General features: G+C 42.2%; 1 protein-coding gene across 14 annotated transcripts in view; it reads right to left on the minus strand.

The window, feature by feature from the left end:
• ncam1a (neural cell adhesion molecule 1a) overlaps positions 1-18,924 on the minus strand; it is a 412,400-nt gene that overhangs the window by 76,024 nt on the left and 317,452 nt on the right. For all 14 annotated transcript variants that reach the window (XM_033644659.2, XM_078172300.1, XM_078172294.1 and 11 more), the window contains 3 exons: positions 11,444-11,628; positions 10,966-11,062; positions 5,673-5,840 (listed from right to left, as the gene is read on the minus strand). In XM_033644659.2, coding sequence (XP_033500550.1) covers positions 5,673-5,840; positions 10,966-11,062; positions 11,444-11,628 — 450 coding nt within the window. The remainder of the gene's footprint in view (positions 1-5,672; positions 5,841-10,965; positions 11,063-11,443; positions 11,629-18,924) is intronic.

The following is an 18,924-nucleotide window of genomic DNA, read 5'->3' on the forward strand; positions in this document are numbered from 1 at the left end:
TCATTTTTATCAAGTGTTTTTAAGGGAGAATGAGGTCATGATCACACAGAAAGCGTTTTGCACCACGCTAACATTTTTTTTAAAGAAATCGGAGGCCACTAGTAAAAAAAAAATCTTTCTGCACCTTTTTATTGTTGCCAGGCAACCACCCCATTACATCCTTATATTACCCTTCCTGTGTAATCAATCTAGCGTTCACTGAAATTAGTGTCTAGATCCTAAAATGTTGAGGCAGAGGGTACTGTCTGTAGCTCTGGATGAGGGTAAGAGGCTGTCAGCTAGGGTTGGGTCGGTTCTCGGTAATACCAATTCGGTTCGGTACTCCGTCTTGGACTGGGTTTTTTTTTTTTTTTTTTTTTTTTTTTGTTTTGAGACCGACCGGACTGCATACGTCATTTTACAGCCTGTGTCTGCCTCTTCGGCAAGTGCACATCAAGCAGGAGAGAGACGGAGGTGGGGGTGGGGCAGGGACTGAGCTAGGAGGTGCGAGTGCGCATGCGCCGTGGCCTCTACTGTAGCCTGGAGTTTGTTTAACAGTGACGGGGAGGCGATAATGGCGGACAATTTAGTCTCGATGAAATCAAAGAATGCGCCAATATGGCAACATTTTGGCTTTGAGCCAGACGAAGGAAGCAACCCTTCTTTGCACTGATTGAGTAAGCTAAACCTGCAAATTTATTTGTCGGTCGTGTTTTATTTTAAATGAGTCAATTGCGCCCCCAAGTGGCGAAAATCTGATATTACCGACTTGATGCGGTTTTTCACAAAAACCTGACCTGGATCATGGGGAGTACCACCAGTTGGTCCAGGAGCTTCTCCTCCATGATGGACATTTCCAGGCATATTTTAGGATGACTCAGGGGCAGTTTGACAACCTGCTGTCTGTCGTCAGGTCGTATAGCTCTGGGTATCCAGGGCTTGACAGTGCGAGCATTTCACTCGCATTTGCGACTAAAAATAGATGTGTGCGAACTGTAAAAAATATTTAGGGGCACATGTGAGCATAAAAAAATCAGCCGAAGCAGCCTATATTTTTGTCAATAAAAAAAATATGATAATCTAACCGCAACTGTTGGAGGAACTCCAGCCGCCTTCCCTCTTCCCTCTTCCCCGTGTGACACGGTTATGGGCGGTTTTCCAAGCCACTGTCGGCACAATGAATATTGTGCGCGACACCAAGGGTAGCGGTGCCGCTTTGTCAGGCTCTGCCGCCGAGCTGAGCAGTGCACGCTGCCAGCCTGCGCTCGAATTGAATTTTTTTTAATTTCACCGCAACGCACTGCGATGACACCTCAGCGGCGCATCCAATAGCAGAGCAGAGCCTGAAGTAGACCCGAAAGCTGTCACCATGGAGCTGTAGCTCCTGAACGAGCCTGTACTCCCCCAAATCCTGTCCTCTGCGCCCTACCCCGCGGTGGGTGCCGCGAAAGCTCTGTGTGAAAGAGGCTTAAGTCCTGCAGAGTTTCAGAGGACCTGGAGAATGTTTTAGGATAGTAATAACATTATATAAGATAATCATATTACAAAGATAATATATATAAGATAATAACATTAAAGACAAAATTAAATTGCAATACTTTTTCAAAACTTGATGATTTTACCTTTCTGTACATTTTGTATACACATTCATTAAATAATTTTGCTTGTAAATGTCTATTTGCATCACGTTTATTACGGAAAAGTTCTTTGTGCGCTCCTTACTTTTTCAACTTAGGAGCACATGTGCTCCTTGGGAAAAAAGTTAGCGTCAAGCCCTGGTATCCAGCAACCACTACCACCAGTTTCTCCAACTGTAAACTTGTTGTCATGACCACCACAGAGGGCCGGCCTCTCAAATCATCCAACTGTACAATGGGAAAAAAAACATGATGGAAAAAAGAGATGATGATGAAGAGCACTTTTTCACCTGGAGCTTAAGTTTTTTCAACTCGAGGAGTTCAGAGCACTCAGGCAAATAACGCCAGGTGCCTAGAGCGCAGAAAAGTGAGGCACGTTGCAATGCAAAAACAGTGAGCAAAAAGCTTCATTCTCATTAAAAACAATTACAAAAAGGCGCCTCCAGCTGCTAAAACACTTTCTGTGTGGCCAGGGCCTGACTCTTTTTGTGGTACTATCACCTTATAAGGCTTACACTGAGCAAAGCCTATTGAGATTGTTAGTCATGTACAACAACCTCCTTACTTACTTTTAATAAGCAGTAATAAGGAGGTTATTGATGGAAAACTCTTTATGTGTATGGCACAGCAGATGTAGAATGTGGTCATTAGGGGTGGGAATGTCTAGGCACCTCACGACAATTCTGATTCTGAGGGCAACAATTTCGATTATAAAACGATTCTCGATTCTAAAACGAGCTAATATGAAAATTTACACTAGATATTGAAAAACATTTTTGTAATAAAGCTGGGAATGCATATCCAGTGCATACAAACCGTAGGCCTATTACTTACTGTGGTTGAGATGAGTAACTGTTTCACTCCACCAGTCTCCTCAGGTCCATCCTCCTCATCCACAAATCTCAACGGGACTGTCCTGTCCCTCGTCAGACCTCCTCGACATTTCTCCTCCAGCATTTACAAAACTCTAACTGACTATAACTATCTATGAACTATAAAAACACGAACTATTGCAAAAAAGACGAACGATGGCAATACTACGAACTATGGTGAAAACACGACGAAAACACCCAAAAACACGGCATAAAAAAACTCAAAACCTCTCAAAAAACCACAAATGCTATTATTTACAACACTAAATATTATTTACAAAGAAAACGCCACCCAAACTCCACTAAAACTCACCAAAACTCCGCTAAAACACCACTAAATCACTCCAACTCGCACTCTCCTCGTCAGCTGTCACTCTCCTCCTGCTGCGCCCACTTCCCTCCCCTCCTCCACAGGTAATGGCGTCACTACCGTATATCGCTGAAAAGCTCCGCTTCCCAGCTTTCAGAATCCGTAGGAATTACGTCGATAGCGTGAATGGTCGAGGAGTTACGGTAATTTGAAAAATAAATCTAAAAATAAAATTAAAATCGATTATTAGTTTTCCAAATCGATGCTCACATCGTTCAAGACAGAATCTCGATGCATCTAAAAATCGATTTTTCCTCCCCCACCCCTAGTAGTCATACAGAATAAGGCATTAATACGTGCTTTATAATGCTTTAAAATGAATGATAAAGGGCTAATATGCATGCTAATAAGCAACTAGTTACAGGCGTACATATTAATATAAAGTGTAACTAAATATAGCAGTGTAAGAGTCACACAAATGGCACAATAGCAATTAATTCATTACTTCCTTTGCACATTCCTGTTTTAAGGACAGGGCAACAAGCCTACTGCCATTATGGTGCAGCAGGGATGGGTATGTTTAATCTATTTGCATTATAAATTTAGCAGCAATGTATTAATGTACCCTACAGACCATATATGAAACAGGCAAACAAAGATATCTGATGCATAAAACTTAAAATATGAAGAGTTAATAGCCAGATCAACAGGGTGCAGTAGAAAGCAAAGCAGGTGTACTTTGACTTGTAGCTTCGTGTAAGTGCACACTGCAGCTGTAGGCAGTCATATATGAAGCCACAGTGATGGGTGTGGTATTTATATCTGGCAGTACTGCTTTCAAACATGTGATGGCAGCCCTGGTTCACAATACTGTGAGACACTTTCAACTCTATGTCCTTTTTATTGACACATTTTAGCCACTTGATAATTCTTTATCAGTCACAAATTTCTCAAGTCCTCCCTGGTGTAAGATGTAGCTTAATGTTGTAGCTTTAATACCTGTTAGTAATCCAGATTTGCCGTATTAGTACTATATATATACTATAACAAATGTATGCATGCGCAGTCCAAACACACATGGTGCATTCAGTATATGTGTGCTTTGGAAAGGTTTGGGTGTGTGGGGTGGTTGATGTGGTTGAATGAGATATTTTTGGTAACCTTTACAGTTGTTGTGTGGGTGTTTTGTTTTGTGCATGACAGGCGGCTCTTGGGCCTTGAGTTGACAGTGGAGGCTGTCAGCCACTGACTGATACGTCCCATGTGGCAGACAAGAAGAGAACCATCCAGATTTGTAAGAGCCACAAACCCTCAGTGGGACGGGGATATTATCTGGGGCCTGTCAGTGTGTGAGCTGACTGTCATTTAGGCTACGCTGTGTTCCACCTCTCCTCCTGACATCAGCTACTGTCATGTTTGGATTAACTGTTGTTGCTAGCACAAGTGTTTTCTGCGGCTTTGACCCATATTTCCTTCATGTGGGAGATGCACTCTAAATAAATAGACTCCAAAATAATAAAAACTATGATAATTATGATGTTTTTTTGCTTGTATGCCTACAAGTTTTCAACACACAGTCAATATCTGTATATGAATGGATGGAGTTGACAGTTGGTGTTTTAGGAACGTACTTGTTACTTGTTATTAAACTTAACAATGGGTTATTGCCGACATTATACTGCCTGTATTAAGATGTTTTAATAGGGGCAAGCAAGGCGCTCGTCTACAGCAGAGAGCTGTCTCCTGTCGGAACTATCTTTGTTTAACTTTTTGGATGGTTCTTACAACAGAGGACATGGAGTTAATGGCACCTGTTACCTCCTTCCGGCCTTTGATTTACCTGTCCTTGTCACATTACTAATAACAGAAGAAAATAAAATGTTTATCTCAACCCCACTTCACCTAAATTAACTTCAATCTCTGTGTTGGCCAAATATTTCTTTTTCTTTTTCTCAATTGCTCCATGTTCGCAGGATGCACCTATCCATAGCAATTATCATGTCCTTATATGGCGGTCACTTGTTGTTCATGGGTGGGGATGTATGCTAATTGCTGGCAAGCAGGTGCACTCTGTCAATTACGATTGATTGGCATTCATGAACATACACACGTGCCTACGGGCAAACCAGAGTTTTCCACCGCGTTCATTAAGTAGGTTTTTAGTACTCAGGTTTTTTGTGTGCGGATGTCCTTAGAGATTTCAGGAATGAGACGCAGGGAGTGTAGTTAGTGTGTATTCGCTTGAAGTTGCACAATAAATGAAAGAAATATTATATTTTTGTGAAAGCTGCTCCACGAAAAGTGTCTTTGCACTGTTACAATCACAATATGTGGATTATTTTGGTACTCAAAGAGTTAAAGTCTTATGACTAACAGTCAGAATTTCTAAACTGATTTCTGTTATTTATCATCACACATTGGAGACTGAGTAGAACCGTCTTCTGCGAGATGACTTTTGAAGCAAGATGCGTCGCTTGGTGCTAAGGATTTAAATAGCTTAATGGCGGTACCAAGGTGCAGCTGATGCAGGTGATGCATCTTAAGGGACCGCGGAGAACACTGACCCTGAAGAGAGAATTTAATAACATCCCTTGCATCCACTTTGCTTGATTACAAGTATTTTTTCCCAGGCTTTCAAGGGAAATGCATGGAGACTCAGGGACTAAAAGAGCAATTCAACACTGAATCACACTGAGCAAAAATCTACGTCACAGCAGGTGTTTGTGATCAGTTGTCAATGAGAAAATATGGTGCTAAAAAAAGTCTATATGAGCTTCCTTTAAATCTATAGAGACGTCACAGATTCGTACATGTGCCTTTGATACAGAAAACAACCAACTAGTGAACTTTGCTCAGGAGAGATGTTGGACTCACCGTCCTTAGCATTGTGCTCACTGCCAATCCAATCCTGGCCAGGCAAACGCCATTCCACTCTGTACTTGATAATGGGCACTCCACCCATGGAGTCAGGCTCCTCAAACTTCACCACTGCGGTGCTGGAGAAAGGTTCCACTAGCGTAATTTCTGGCGATGATGGCACGTCTGCAACAGAGCACAGGCAAGAAAAAAAAAGAAACATTTAAAAACTCATTCTAAAAGCTGGCACTTATGCAAAGATTACAATAAAATATAATCAGTTACAAAATGCATGTAACTCCCAGTATACATTGTTAATTGATGCACAGTGTCTATGGGAAACAACAGAAAAAAATGGCAATTTTCAATATACCATTTGATTAAAGGAATACTTCACACACAAAATGGTCATTTATATATCAATTAGTGTGGTTGTGTTACCTTGAATTTATCAAGACAACTGTTTTTCTTGCATGCCTCCAAGGAAAACAGCAAAAATATTGACTTGATTGATCGGGGACCCCAATTAACAACAGCAAAACTCTATCAAAACATCACTTTACAAACTCACACACAACTTGTGCAGTATAATCCAAGTCTCATCCATCCAGCTGTATGCTCAGTACTTCCCAAACCTTTGTATTTTGAATGAACAGCATGACTAACTGATATACAAATATGTATTAAAAAAAAAAATTTTTTAATATACTGTTAAAAGCTAATTAATTCCTTAAAAAATGCCTTTGAAATACTGATTTGAGCCTTCAAAATAACACATGATGACATTCAGTGTCTCTACAGTGTAGGGTTGCAGGACTCCAGTGCTAACGTGGTTGGCTCTGATTAATACCATTCACTGCAACACTGGATAATTTACTGCTCTAAATCAGCCCTTTTGACAATTCTGGTTGCCGGCATGCCTCTGGTGCCCCAAAGCCTCTGGTCACCAAATTACTGAAGATTTGTTGGACGTGCCCGAATGAGCCTGCAGCGACAGCTTTACCTCCAGCCTGAGTTTTGCTTTGATTCATGAAGACAGGACAGAGTTTAGTGGTCTTCTGTAGACATGATACTGTCTTTTTATCTTTCAGGGGTAGGCTCTAATGATGGCAATAAGTATGTCATGTGGGTGTTAATTCCATCCATTCAATTTGGATCTAAAGTCTCTTTAAAACTTTTGTTCATAAAATATGATGCAGTATATTCATGGGTTTTAATTGAGGGACTCTCTGAAGCTGTTCTCATAAATTGTACAAAAGCAGTGCACCCAATTTTGTACATATCCCATGTACTTTGAAAGGTTGTAATCACGTGACCAGTGCGCTGATAAAGTAAATGAAACCAACAGAACTTAATCTAATTTAATCTACCAAGACATTTACTAATCACAACCATGCTCCCCAGAGGATGAATCCCTTTGATTGCTCTGATGCCATGACCTTTCCTCTTGCAGCCATTTATATTTCTAGGAGCAACAAAATCACCAGTGAGTGCATTCAAATTATCATAGTCATATGTTTTTACGTAGGAGGAGCAATGTGGTTTTCGTCCCGGATGCGGAACCGTGGACCAGCTCTTTACCCTCGCCAAGGTGCTGGAGGGGGCATAGGAGTTCGCCCAACCAGTCCACATGTGTTTTGTGGATTTGGAGAAGGCTTACGACCGTGTCCCCAGGGGCATCCTGTGGGGGGTGCTCCGGGAGTATGGGGTTGGTGGCCCTCTGCTAAGGGCCATCCAGTCCCTGTACCGAAGGAGCACGAGTCTGGTTCGCGTGGCTGGCAGTAAGTCGGACCTGTTCCCGGTGAGGGTTGGACTCAGCCAGGGCTGCCCTTTGTCACCGGTTCTGTTCATAACTTTCATGGACAGAATTTCTAGGCACGGTGGAGGGTGGAGGGGTGGAGGGTGTCAGGTTCGGTGACAGGAGGATCCCGTCCCTGCTATTTGCGGATGACGTGGTCCTCCTAGCTCCATCGAACAGTGACTTCCAGCTCTCGCTGGAACGGTTTGCAGCCGAGTGTGAAGCGGCTGGGATGAGAATCAGCACCTCCAAGTCTGAGGCCATGGTCCTCAGCCGGAAAAGGGTATATTGCCCACTCCAGGTCGGGGGGGGGGGGGGGGGGGGGGGTCCTGCCTCAGGTGGAGGAGTTTAAGTATCTCGGGATCTTATTCACGAGTGGGGGTAGGATGGAGCGGGAGATTGGCAGGCGGATTGGGGCGGCGTCAGCAGTGATGCGGATGCTTAACCGGTCCGTGGTGAAGAGGAAGCTTAGCCACAAAGCAAAGCTCTCGATTTACCGGTCGATCTACGTTCCAACCCTCACCTATGGTCATGAGCTCTGGGTAGTGACCGAAAGAACGAGATCGCAAGTACAAGCGGCCAAAACAAGTTTCCTCCGCAGGGTGGCTGGGCTCAGCCTTAGAGATAGGGTGAGGAGTTTGGACACCCGGGAGGGACTCGGAGTAGAGCCGCTGCTCCTCCACATCGAGAGGAGCCAGTTGAGGTGGTTCGGGCATCTGGTAAGGATGCCTCTCGGACGCCTCCCTTGGGAGGTGTTTCAGGCATGTCCAACCGGGAGGAGACCTCGGGGCCGCTCCCGAGGAGGAATTACATCGCCCAGCTGGCCTGGGAACGCCTCGGGGTTCCCTTGGAAGAGCTGACGGAGGTGGCTGGGGAGAGGACTGTCTGGGCTTCTTTGCTGAGGCTGCTGCCCCCGCGACCCAGACCCGGATAAGCGGAGGACGACCAGACGAGACGAGATATGTTTTTACGTACCAAACAACTTAAGTCTTGTTTAAATGTACTGGAGGCACTGCTCAGTGCTGGTAATTACAAAACAACACTGCATGTTTTTTTTCTGTGCTAAAAGGTGGAGAAATCAACTAATCATCAATCAGTGTCTGTGTGCAAACTTCCCAGAGCCACCCACTGCCATCATGCACACAGGAACACCACTGAAAATGATCCGCCTTCTGTAATAACAAACCTACCTAATCTTATCTGGATTGTGTACCATTAGTATGTAATGCAGAGACTGTTTAATTACCCTTGAAATTGAAATCATTTTGTCTACTGAAGCTCTTTGCCTCGTGCCACTTGTTGAAATTTTCTCATTGACATATCAATGTGGAAAATCAGGTGTGAAGACATATTTGAGTGGGGTTCTTTTTGGTACCCTTTTTATTCCTACTATGGCGGGAGGGAGTCACTTTAGGCATGGTAATGAGTTATGCAGCAGATAAAACAGCAGAGAGAAAACACCTCAAAGGGCCTACAGTATATTACACAGTGGCAGCAGAGGTTGTTAGCACAATTAATTCGACTACACTGTATTTAGACAAGGTCCTCTGTGACCTACCTCCTCTAATGGCTCCAAAACAATTTGCATACCAAACTAGAAGGGCACTCAAAGAGCGCAGACCTCTGCCAAGGCCAATTGTCCAGTCTTCTGTGATATGCAAATCTGCAAGCGCAACCACAATATATGTCTGGATCTATTTACAAAACTATTAGAATTATGTCAAATATGGTTGACATGTGTAGGCTTCCTCAGAGGATTACTGATACCCATGAATTGTGGATTGTGATATAGAGTAATCATATTTCCACAGCTGGCTTTGTTTTGACACTTCTGAACTTTACTATCATGATGTATGGCATTTATTCTGCCAAAGCCAAGTGCCCTATCTTGCAGTGTTAACAAAAGTGAATAATAATTTGTGATCTGTGCCATGATTTGGAGCCCCTCCAAAATTTAATGGATTCTTCCTTGGCCCATGCTAAACCCTTCCACCAAGTAAATACCAAGAAAATATGCCCTTAAAGGACAGTTCCACTGTGGTTTGAATATTTGCTCATTACTGTACCTGTCTGTGCTGTGGAGTGCCTTGTGATTCTGTGCACGGTCAGACTTTATTTTCTGTTCACATGCTGCCTTTTGGTCAACATTTCACATGTCCTTGCTCTCAACGCCGGCTTCTGATTGCCTTTAGAATTTACTTTAAAATGTTATCCATAAATTATATTGGGCCTTGCTCCTGGTTATATTGCTGAGCTGTTAACTATGTTCCCACACAGGGGATTAAACCTGACCTTGGAACAACCATTTTGCTGTGGGTGCTTGGATCCATAATGTTGTATTATTTCACTATTTCTTCATGGCATAAAGCATCACAGACTGGCCAGGTAGGTGCTGTCACATCATTGTGAAGTCATCATAATGCTAGCACTTCCCACTTACCCCAAATTTGTCTGCTGTTTAATTGTAAATCTAGAATTACCAATTTGCATTTGTATGCTTCCATAAACTTGTCAAACTGCAGTTACCGTTGACATCTGTGTCTGTGAAAACATGGATGCTTCATACACATCTTCCCCCCTGGCAGCACAGAAGATCTTTACAATCAGCACAGTTTCAAGGTGGACACCCAAGATTAGAGTCAGCAATTCAGTATCTGACCAAATGTCTCCCCTTCTGTTCCTGAGATATGATGTTGAGTAATGGCCAGAGAAGTGTTTTATGCGGAACATTATGATGTCACAGTGAAGATGACCTTTGACCTTCTGAATATAAAATGTAATCATTTTATCCTATTAGACATTTGTGTGAAATTTTGTCATAATCAGTGTATTAATTCCTGAGTTATGGCAAAAAAATATGTTTTGTGAGGTTACAGTGATCTTGAACTTTGACCTCTAAAATCTAATTAGTTCATCGCTGAGTTAAAGTGGGTGTTTGTGCCAAATCTGAAGAAATTCAGTAAAGGTGTCCCCAAGCTACCACATTCACAAGAATGAAACAGATAAAGTCATTATGACCTTGACCTTTGAGCTATGACCACACAATTTTAATGGCTTTATCACTGACTCAAAGTGGATGTTTGTGCCAAATCTGAAGAAAATCCCTCAAGGTGTTCTCGAGATACAGCATTCACGAGAATGGAACAGATGAGGTCACAATGACCTTGACCTTTGACCACCAAATTATAATCAGTTCATCCTTGTCTCAAAGTGGTTGTTTGTGCCAAATTTTGAAAAATAAAATCCCTCAAGGTGTTCTGGAGATATCAGGTTCATGAGAATGAGATGTATGAAAGGGCACAGTGAGCTTGACCTATGACCACCAAAATCTAATCATTTTAATGTAAAATCCAAACGGATATTTGTGCCAAATTTGAAGAAAATTCTCTTGGAGGCTCTTGAGAATGGCGTGGACCAACAGACAACTCAAAAACATAATGCCACCAATACAGAGGCATAAAAACGCTACACACCTTCAGTTAAACACAATGGTACATTTTTCGGTGAACAAACCTGCTTGGATCAGAAGGAACTCCTTGGACTCAGAGCCCATCACATTGGTTGCTGTGCAGTTGTAGCTCCCAAAATCATTCTGAGAATCAGGGGTAACCTGAGAAACAGAAAAAGACACAAACACAGAGAGGTCAAGGGGCCTGAGGCACTGCAGGAGAACAAGAAAAGAATACAACTAGGTACCGAGTAGACTCTTTAAGAACTTCAATATGTACCTTATAGGCAGTAAACAGTGTGTGATTCATGTGGGAAGTGGATATATATCACAGATACACAGATATCTACTATAGAAATGAATCATTCATTAACAAAGCATTGAGCACTCTGTACCTAATAACTAGTCTACTATTACAATCCTGGATTCAGAGTTGCTCTTCTGAACTATTCAAACCCTGACAATATTCATAAAAAAACCTAACACATCTCTTTGTACTCTATTAACCCCTGTGTTTTTGTGTGTCAGTGAGGTGCAGCAGACCTCCAGGTAGCTGATGGTCGGTGTGTTGTAGATCTTCATGTTGGTGGTGTTGGCAGAGGGCAGCTGGAAGCCGTCTCTAAACCAAACCACTGAGGCTCCGGGGTGAGCCTCAACCTCACAGCTGATGTTGGCTGGGTTCCCCTCCCACGTGTACACTGTCACTCGACCCAGGATCTTTGGAGCATCTGCAGCAACACAGAGGGGAGCGAAGATGGAAAATGTCACAACAAGGCATGTTTGGAAGAGTTTACTGATAATCTAAAGTGTTTACTCCTTCAATCGGGTTCATCTGGCAGAGGAAAAAATGTGAAAATGCAAAGGTTTATTCTTTTTAAACAGTAATAAATACGGCATGTGCATAATTTTTTGAGGTAGGCTTGTGCAATGGATCTGAACAGTCAAAACATTTACATATTTTCTCCCTTTTCAACCACTTCAGTTGGACATTGTCATAAGGTCAAGGAAAGATTTAGATTTAGAGGAGCCATGGCCCAAAAGAATTCGACTGGATTTACACAAGGCAACATTTAGAGGCAATATCCACTGCAAATGCTCTTTTAAATGTGAATATAAAATGAATAAATACCAACATTTTACAGTACACCCAGACATTACTATACATCATTACACATAGCATCCCTACTGTGTCTGGTGTGCCAGGCAAGTGAACACAGCATAATATTTCTATAATCCAGTACTGACTCTTGAAATCATTCCAGAAGTGTGTGAGGACAGACAGAGAGGAGATGTTGATTGATTTTACATCCTTTTTTACACGAGCACACGTATTATCATCAAACCCGTCAAATCTCTGCATGAAAAATCCACGGGGCTGATAACAGTCAGTCAGCTGGGAAAGGCCACATGGAGTCTTCTATCGCAGGCGCAAGGAATTATGGGATGGCAATATTGCCTTGCTTCCCTGCAGCTCAACTTCTCAGCATTTCCAGCAGATCTTATCATGGCTTCCAGTGAGATACTTCATTTAGAAATCTTTGCAATCAAAAAAAGACATTTAAAGTCACACTCCCGAAGGCAGCTGGAGCGATTGCGGCGATGCTGACAGGACCTGAAATCTTAATGGCAAACAAATGCGAGTTGTATAATGGCTCTATTTTTTCTTACGTTTATATATTCAAGTCTTTAATGATATCCATTGGAGTTTTAAAGACAACCTATGGTGCTTTTATGGAACATTAAATTGCCATTTTTTCCCATTTAACTCGTGAAAAAAGTCGGTTTTATTGCAAGATGCTCCAGCTCAGCAATTACAAAAACTTTAATGTCTCACAGGACTGAGTGCTTATTATTGCACAATAGATCTAACAGGCACACAATCATAAGTTAAAGCAGCTACAAGGAGTTTTTAAAGTGGTTATGAAACAGTCTCGATTTAATACTGATGCCTCAATATGACCTACATAAGCAAACGAGACAAACGCCGTGAAGATTGGTTATTTCTATACAGTTTTTCTTAATGCTTGTCATTGGGTCTGAATCTCCGTGAAATCAGACAAAACGATTCAAGGCATGCAGAATGAAAAAAGCCAACATTTACATTTTCCCAGGCAAAGTTTGGCAGTGAGTAGTATATTAGTCGGCTAAAAGGAAGCAGGAGGAGATTCTTCTTGGAAGCAGTTATTTTAGACGTCATACTTTGTAGTAATGGCTGATACTGGGGCAGGATTAGCAAACAGAAAAAGAAAAGAACTGAAACCAAGAGCCAAAAATATCTACAGGGACAGTGATAGAGCAGGGGTGAAAGCACAAATCAACCTTGGTTGGTCATTCAAAACGTGGGTAGAACTGCAGGATTTGAGAGGACTCAAAACCGATATTGAACTGGAGCTCTTCCACCTAGACAGGAATGTAATATGCCCCAATATGACCTACATAAGCAAACAAGACAAATGCCGTGAAGATTGGTTATTTCTATATAGTTTTTCTTAATGCCTGTCATTGGGTCTGAATCCCTGTGAAATCAGACAAAACGATTCAAGGCACGCAGAATGAAAAAAGCCAACATTTACATTTTCAGTACAAGGGAGCCTATCACAGCTGACATTGGGCGAGGGGCAGGGTACACCCTGGACAGGTTGCCGGACTATCACAGGGCTGACACATAGAGACAGACAACCATTCATGCTGACATTCACACCTACGGACAATTTAGAGTCACCGATTAACCTGCATGTCTTTGGACTGTGGGAGGAAGCTGGAGCACAAACCCACCCTGACACAGGGAGAACATGCAAACTCTGCAAAGAAGGGCTCCTGCACCCCAGGGTAGGAACCCTCTTGCTGTAAGGCGACAATGCTAACCACTGCACCACCATGCACTGTCTCTTTTCTTCATTCACCTCCAAAGCAAATGCAAACGTTAGCTAGATCAAGATCTTTGCGTCACAAGGCAGTGGTGCTCATGGAAACACTACTGCTTTTGTCCACAGGGGCCGCCAAAACCAACACAAAATGAAAGTTCCTTGTAGTTGCCTAAAGGCTCTGATACACGAAGCCAACGGTCGCACGTAGGCCAATGTTGGGCTGTTGGTCAGTGTATGTTGCCCTTGTCCATGCGGTGTGGCCTGCACCTCTGGCCCTCATTGGCTTTTCTTTCACTGATTTAGCAAGTTGAATTGGCGTCAGCAATGGCAGAGCCCACGGGTGAATGAAATCACTCTGATTTTCAGTTCAGCTCAGAGCATGGGAAGAGAAATGGGTGTGAGGAAAGTAAACAAAGAGCTTAAGTCAAGAGGGAGTGAGACCAAAACAAACTTGTTACCTCTCACATTGACGCAGAATGCATATGCTTGTTGGTGTCAGCTGAGTCAGTACGTTCATGAGCAACTTTTTGGCCGAGACACAGGTCACAAACCAGGTAGAAGCCAACAACAGCACACAGGTGAGATTGGGACTTTATAAAAGGGTAGTGAGCAGGTAGTAGCAACACATGTCTAAGTGGAAACTATGAAAATTGCGGACACAGGGCTAAAAATGCAAATATAGCTAGATGAAACGCCAAGCAGACAAAGTTCATTCCAAACTAGTGAATGTGGGGTTGGCTCTCACTTTCACCTTCGCTGTCACACAATGACGAAGAGGATGGGGAAGAAGTTGGCCTGTTGTCTGTTGTAGGTGTGAGTAGTTAGCTTAGTTAGTTTGCAAAAGTATTGGCTTTTCCACTACAACAGATGTAACGTTTCTATAATGGTACAGTAGTGCAGGGAGGAGGGGGGGAATTTTGAATGTTGTGTTAACAAGCAGTAACCAGCAATTCCTGTATAGTTTGCCTTTAACAAGGCCATTGAGTCAAAACAAATAACACAGCTAAAATCTGTCTGCTCCAACTGCTACAGAAAATTCAGCTGGTTCATTTTGGGTTTGATGAAACTTCCTCTCACTACAGCTGCTCTTTATTTGATACCTGCAGAGAGACCAATAAGACTGCTACCATTCATGCTACAATATAAGCCCCATTTAGCAGCCTATTTTGACGTGCTCATTGAAATGAATTGATACCATATGGTCAAAACTCTTCACCCTGAACCTTAATTTTTTTTGGCATCATCACTGTAAGAGGCTATAACGGGAGATGACTGTTTTCCTGCATTGTTTCCTTTTATTATATCCCGCTCACATCACCTGCGAGCAGTGCTTCTGAATGCGGTGAAGTATGCTCTGCTTCCTGAGTGCTGTGAAACGCTATGGCCCCTGACACTGCCGGGCTTTACTTCTGACCCTGGATCCTTGAAAACTCTGCAGTGTGCTACAGCTGGAATTGATGGACGAGGCTGAGTCAATAAATGCTCCATCTCCTGCAGCCCTGATTAGAGTCTTGCTCCTTCTATCAATGCTGCTTTTGGGCTTTGTTAACTCACTACAGTGCCTGTGACCTGCCTGTTTGATTTCTGTAGCCTCCTGGTCTGGTCTAGGTGAGATTATCAGTATGTTTGCAAATAACAGAGATGTTTTCATTGCTGGTGCTCATGTAGGTCACAAATAACACAAAATACATAACAAATATAGCACTACATACAATAATATTAATTACTAGGGCTTATAAAAAGTATATAAAGGTTAGTCATAACTACAGTAGTATTAGTAGAAATGAAGTATGTTGTCACCTCTAGGAGAGGAAGAGTAATTATTTGAACAGTAGAGGTATATATGATATTTCTTATAAGATTATGTCAGATGTCTACACTCAACATTCTTAGGTGTCCTTTTTCCTTCTTACTGTGAGTATTCATAAATCAAGCCAATAAGCTATTAATTAATTCATGCTCATGCCTCTCTGGATATGTATATATTTATGTATAAATGTTTGCATGTCTGTGGATATTCTCATTTATCCAGGTCAATTCCATTCTGGCAACAATTAAATCGTAGACAACTGGACTTTGATTTTGTCTAGAAGACGTTTCGCCTCTTATCCAAGCGGCTTCATCAGTTCTCAACGCATCAGTCTGACTAGTCCTCACTAGTCTGACAAACAGTGGAGTAAGACTCAGGTTTTTAACCTCTGTGGAGGTGTACACCCACCACCCTCATAAGACAATACTTCGTTAGTGGAGTTTCACTGGACCATTGTTTGGGTCAGGTGAATCACACTAGTGAACGACGGTCGTTAGGAGTGAGTGGGGCCACTGGACGTTTAAATAGAGAAACCGTCTCTAAACAGGGGAGGTGGCCTGAGACACCACCTATCCCCCATTTACAATGCGGCCCTTGCTGCTGTACCTAAGAGATTGAACAACAAAGACTGCCCGAAACTAACCTCAAGTGGCTCAAAGAATCACAACGACAGTCGTTCACTGGTAACCACACATCATGCCTAACGACTGTTGCTCACCAGTGGCCCCACTCACTCCTAACGACCGTCGTTCACTAGTGTGACTCACCTGACCCAAACAATGGTCCAGTGAAACTCCACTAACGAAGTATTGTCTTATGAGGGTGGTGGGTGTACACCTCCACAGAGGTTAAAAACCTGAGTCTTACTCCACTGTTTGTCAGACTAGTGAGGACTAGTCAGACTGATGCGTTGAGAACTGATGAAGCCGCTTGGATCAGAGGCGAAACGTCTTCTAGACAAAATCAAAGTCCAGTTGCCTACGATTTAATTGTTGCCAGAATGTTTGCATCTAAAAACTGCATATGGGTGTAGGTGCATAACTTGTACTTATGGTCTGGATGGTAGCCATTTCATAAATGTTGGATCAAGAGAAAGGTAAGCCAAACAGTTACAGCTTCAGTCAGCACTATTTTGATCATTGCCATAATATTTTGACATTGACTCATTACTATTCTGTTACAATAGTTTTGTGTCAGAGATGTCAAAGAGTAAACTTAGGTCAAGATAAGATTGTCATGGTTCGGCCAGTCCTCTGTATCAGCACTTAAATGGTGTTTCAAAGATGCATTATGCGCATGATCCACTATAGGACATTTAAAAAGTAGCTGTTAGCAGTTAGCAGCTAACTCAAAGAAGGAGAAGAACAGCCGTAAATGTCCTCAAATTGGAAAAACAATGAGGTCTGGGTGCTCCTTACCCTCCGAGCAGAGGACAAGATCAGTCGCCAACAGACAGTAAATGATTGTTATTGACACGTTAATGCCATTGTTATTGTTTAGCAAGCGCTGCTGATGCATGCATTTTAATAACACACTGAAGGCCGACACTGTTATGTTACATGTTACTCCTTACCCCCCTACTTCTGGTGCCCCTGCTTGGAAGACACACATCTCTAAACTCAGACTTTATTGTGATCTCAATCATGCACCTGTATATTTTCATGAGCCAGGGATGTAAATTGGGGTTAGGGTGGGGCTACTGCTACCTTCCTTTGTCCAGCTCCCTTGCCAGGACATCTCTGATCTTTTAACCCAGCCTTCATTGTGATCTCAACTATACACCTGCAAAGTTTCGTGACTGCATCTTGCACAGTTGGGGTGCTATTGTGGAATAAAATCTGTCCACAGATAGACATACAGACATAAAAACACCAGGAAAAGTACTCAAAACTGCTTCTGTGGTAGTTCCTACTACAATAGGTGTCTCCAGGACTACATGTTGCCATGATGAGTCACACACACACACACACACACAGACACACACACACGAAAACCATCTGTTGCGACATTGTCACTGCTGGACGAGGTGTCCATTATCAGTTTTCAATTTTAACAGCAACACCTTGGAGTGGAATATCCTGCTTACTGTATACCACGGTCACTTACCAAAACATAAAAAAAAGTATGAATATTAATTCATATTTTTATGCTTTATGTAGTCAATACCTTAAGTTTTTCCACAAGCTATTACTCCATTTTCCTAGTAACACGTGAGAGTTTACTTAATACTTGGAACAATTATTACCACCCCATAGGTTCTTTCTCAATGAAATTATTATTAACCAGTCCAGTAAATAGGACAAACTTTAGATACGACTTAGCAATGGGAGATAGTCCATTCAGCCCTCTTTCGCTCAGCTATTAGCTAGAAAGCTAACTTTATGCTAGCAAAGTCAATAATCGAGTCAAGTAAATATAATTCAACAGTATGTTTAACAACAACAACACAAGCTAGCTATCCAGCCATGGCATTGTCCCCAAACTAATATCAAGATTTTCACGAACAAGTGATAGTGACGTTGAATAATGTTGTAACGTTGCTGTCGCCCGCAGCCTGAAATAGCATTGAATAACCAATGGAATGTGAGATGACTGTTTAAGTTGAGAGAGGCAGCGTAGTACCTGCAGTGTGTGTTACAGTTTCCATTCTGTGGTGTCCACAGGCAGAGGCACTGACAACTACACTCAGTGTTGGAAATTAATTATAAACAGAGGCTGCATCCTTTACTCATAATAGATACAGAATGATAATATCACATAGACAGAACATTAATTTAGAAGAGTTAACAAAGTTTCACTGGAGCTATTTAGTAGGTGTTCATTATAGGTTTTTAGTGTACACCCTGCAGCCAATCAGAATTAAGTATTAACCCAGATCATGGTATAACAATAATTAATGGTTACTGTGAGAGTCCACTGACTGCATAAATACCGATTCTATCATGTCAAGAGTAAAGGGTTTCCTTTGTATGAAGATGGTCAAACTTTAGCATATCAACAGGCTACAAACAATAACTCTCTTTAGCTTCAGTCTTAAAGTATAGCTATCACAATTGCACTTCAAACCAAGCCAGAGAACATCACATAAGGTATACTGAAATCGGCCAGCTATGCATAGCTTGGAATTTCAAACTGTAGGGCCAGCAGGATAGATATGAGTAGATAAGAAGTGACCCGCTTGCAGCTCAAACAGTGTTTTCATTAGACATTCATGCTAAACAAACCTCAGCCGCTGACAAAACGGAGCTCAAACAGAGAAGATATTAACACTTTCCTATCAGTCCTTCAGCAGCAAGCGTCGACACTCTCAGCCCAGCTAATGGGATCATGCTGTGCAGCAGATAGGA

This window comes from Epinephelus lanceolatus, chromosome 11, assembly GCF_041903045.1.
Source record: "Epinephelus lanceolatus isolate andai-2023 chromosome 11, ASM4190304v1, whole genome shotgun sequence".
Taxonomy (NCBI): Eukaryota; Metazoa; Chordata; class Actinopteri; order Perciformes; family Serranidae; genus Epinephelus; species Epinephelus lanceolatus.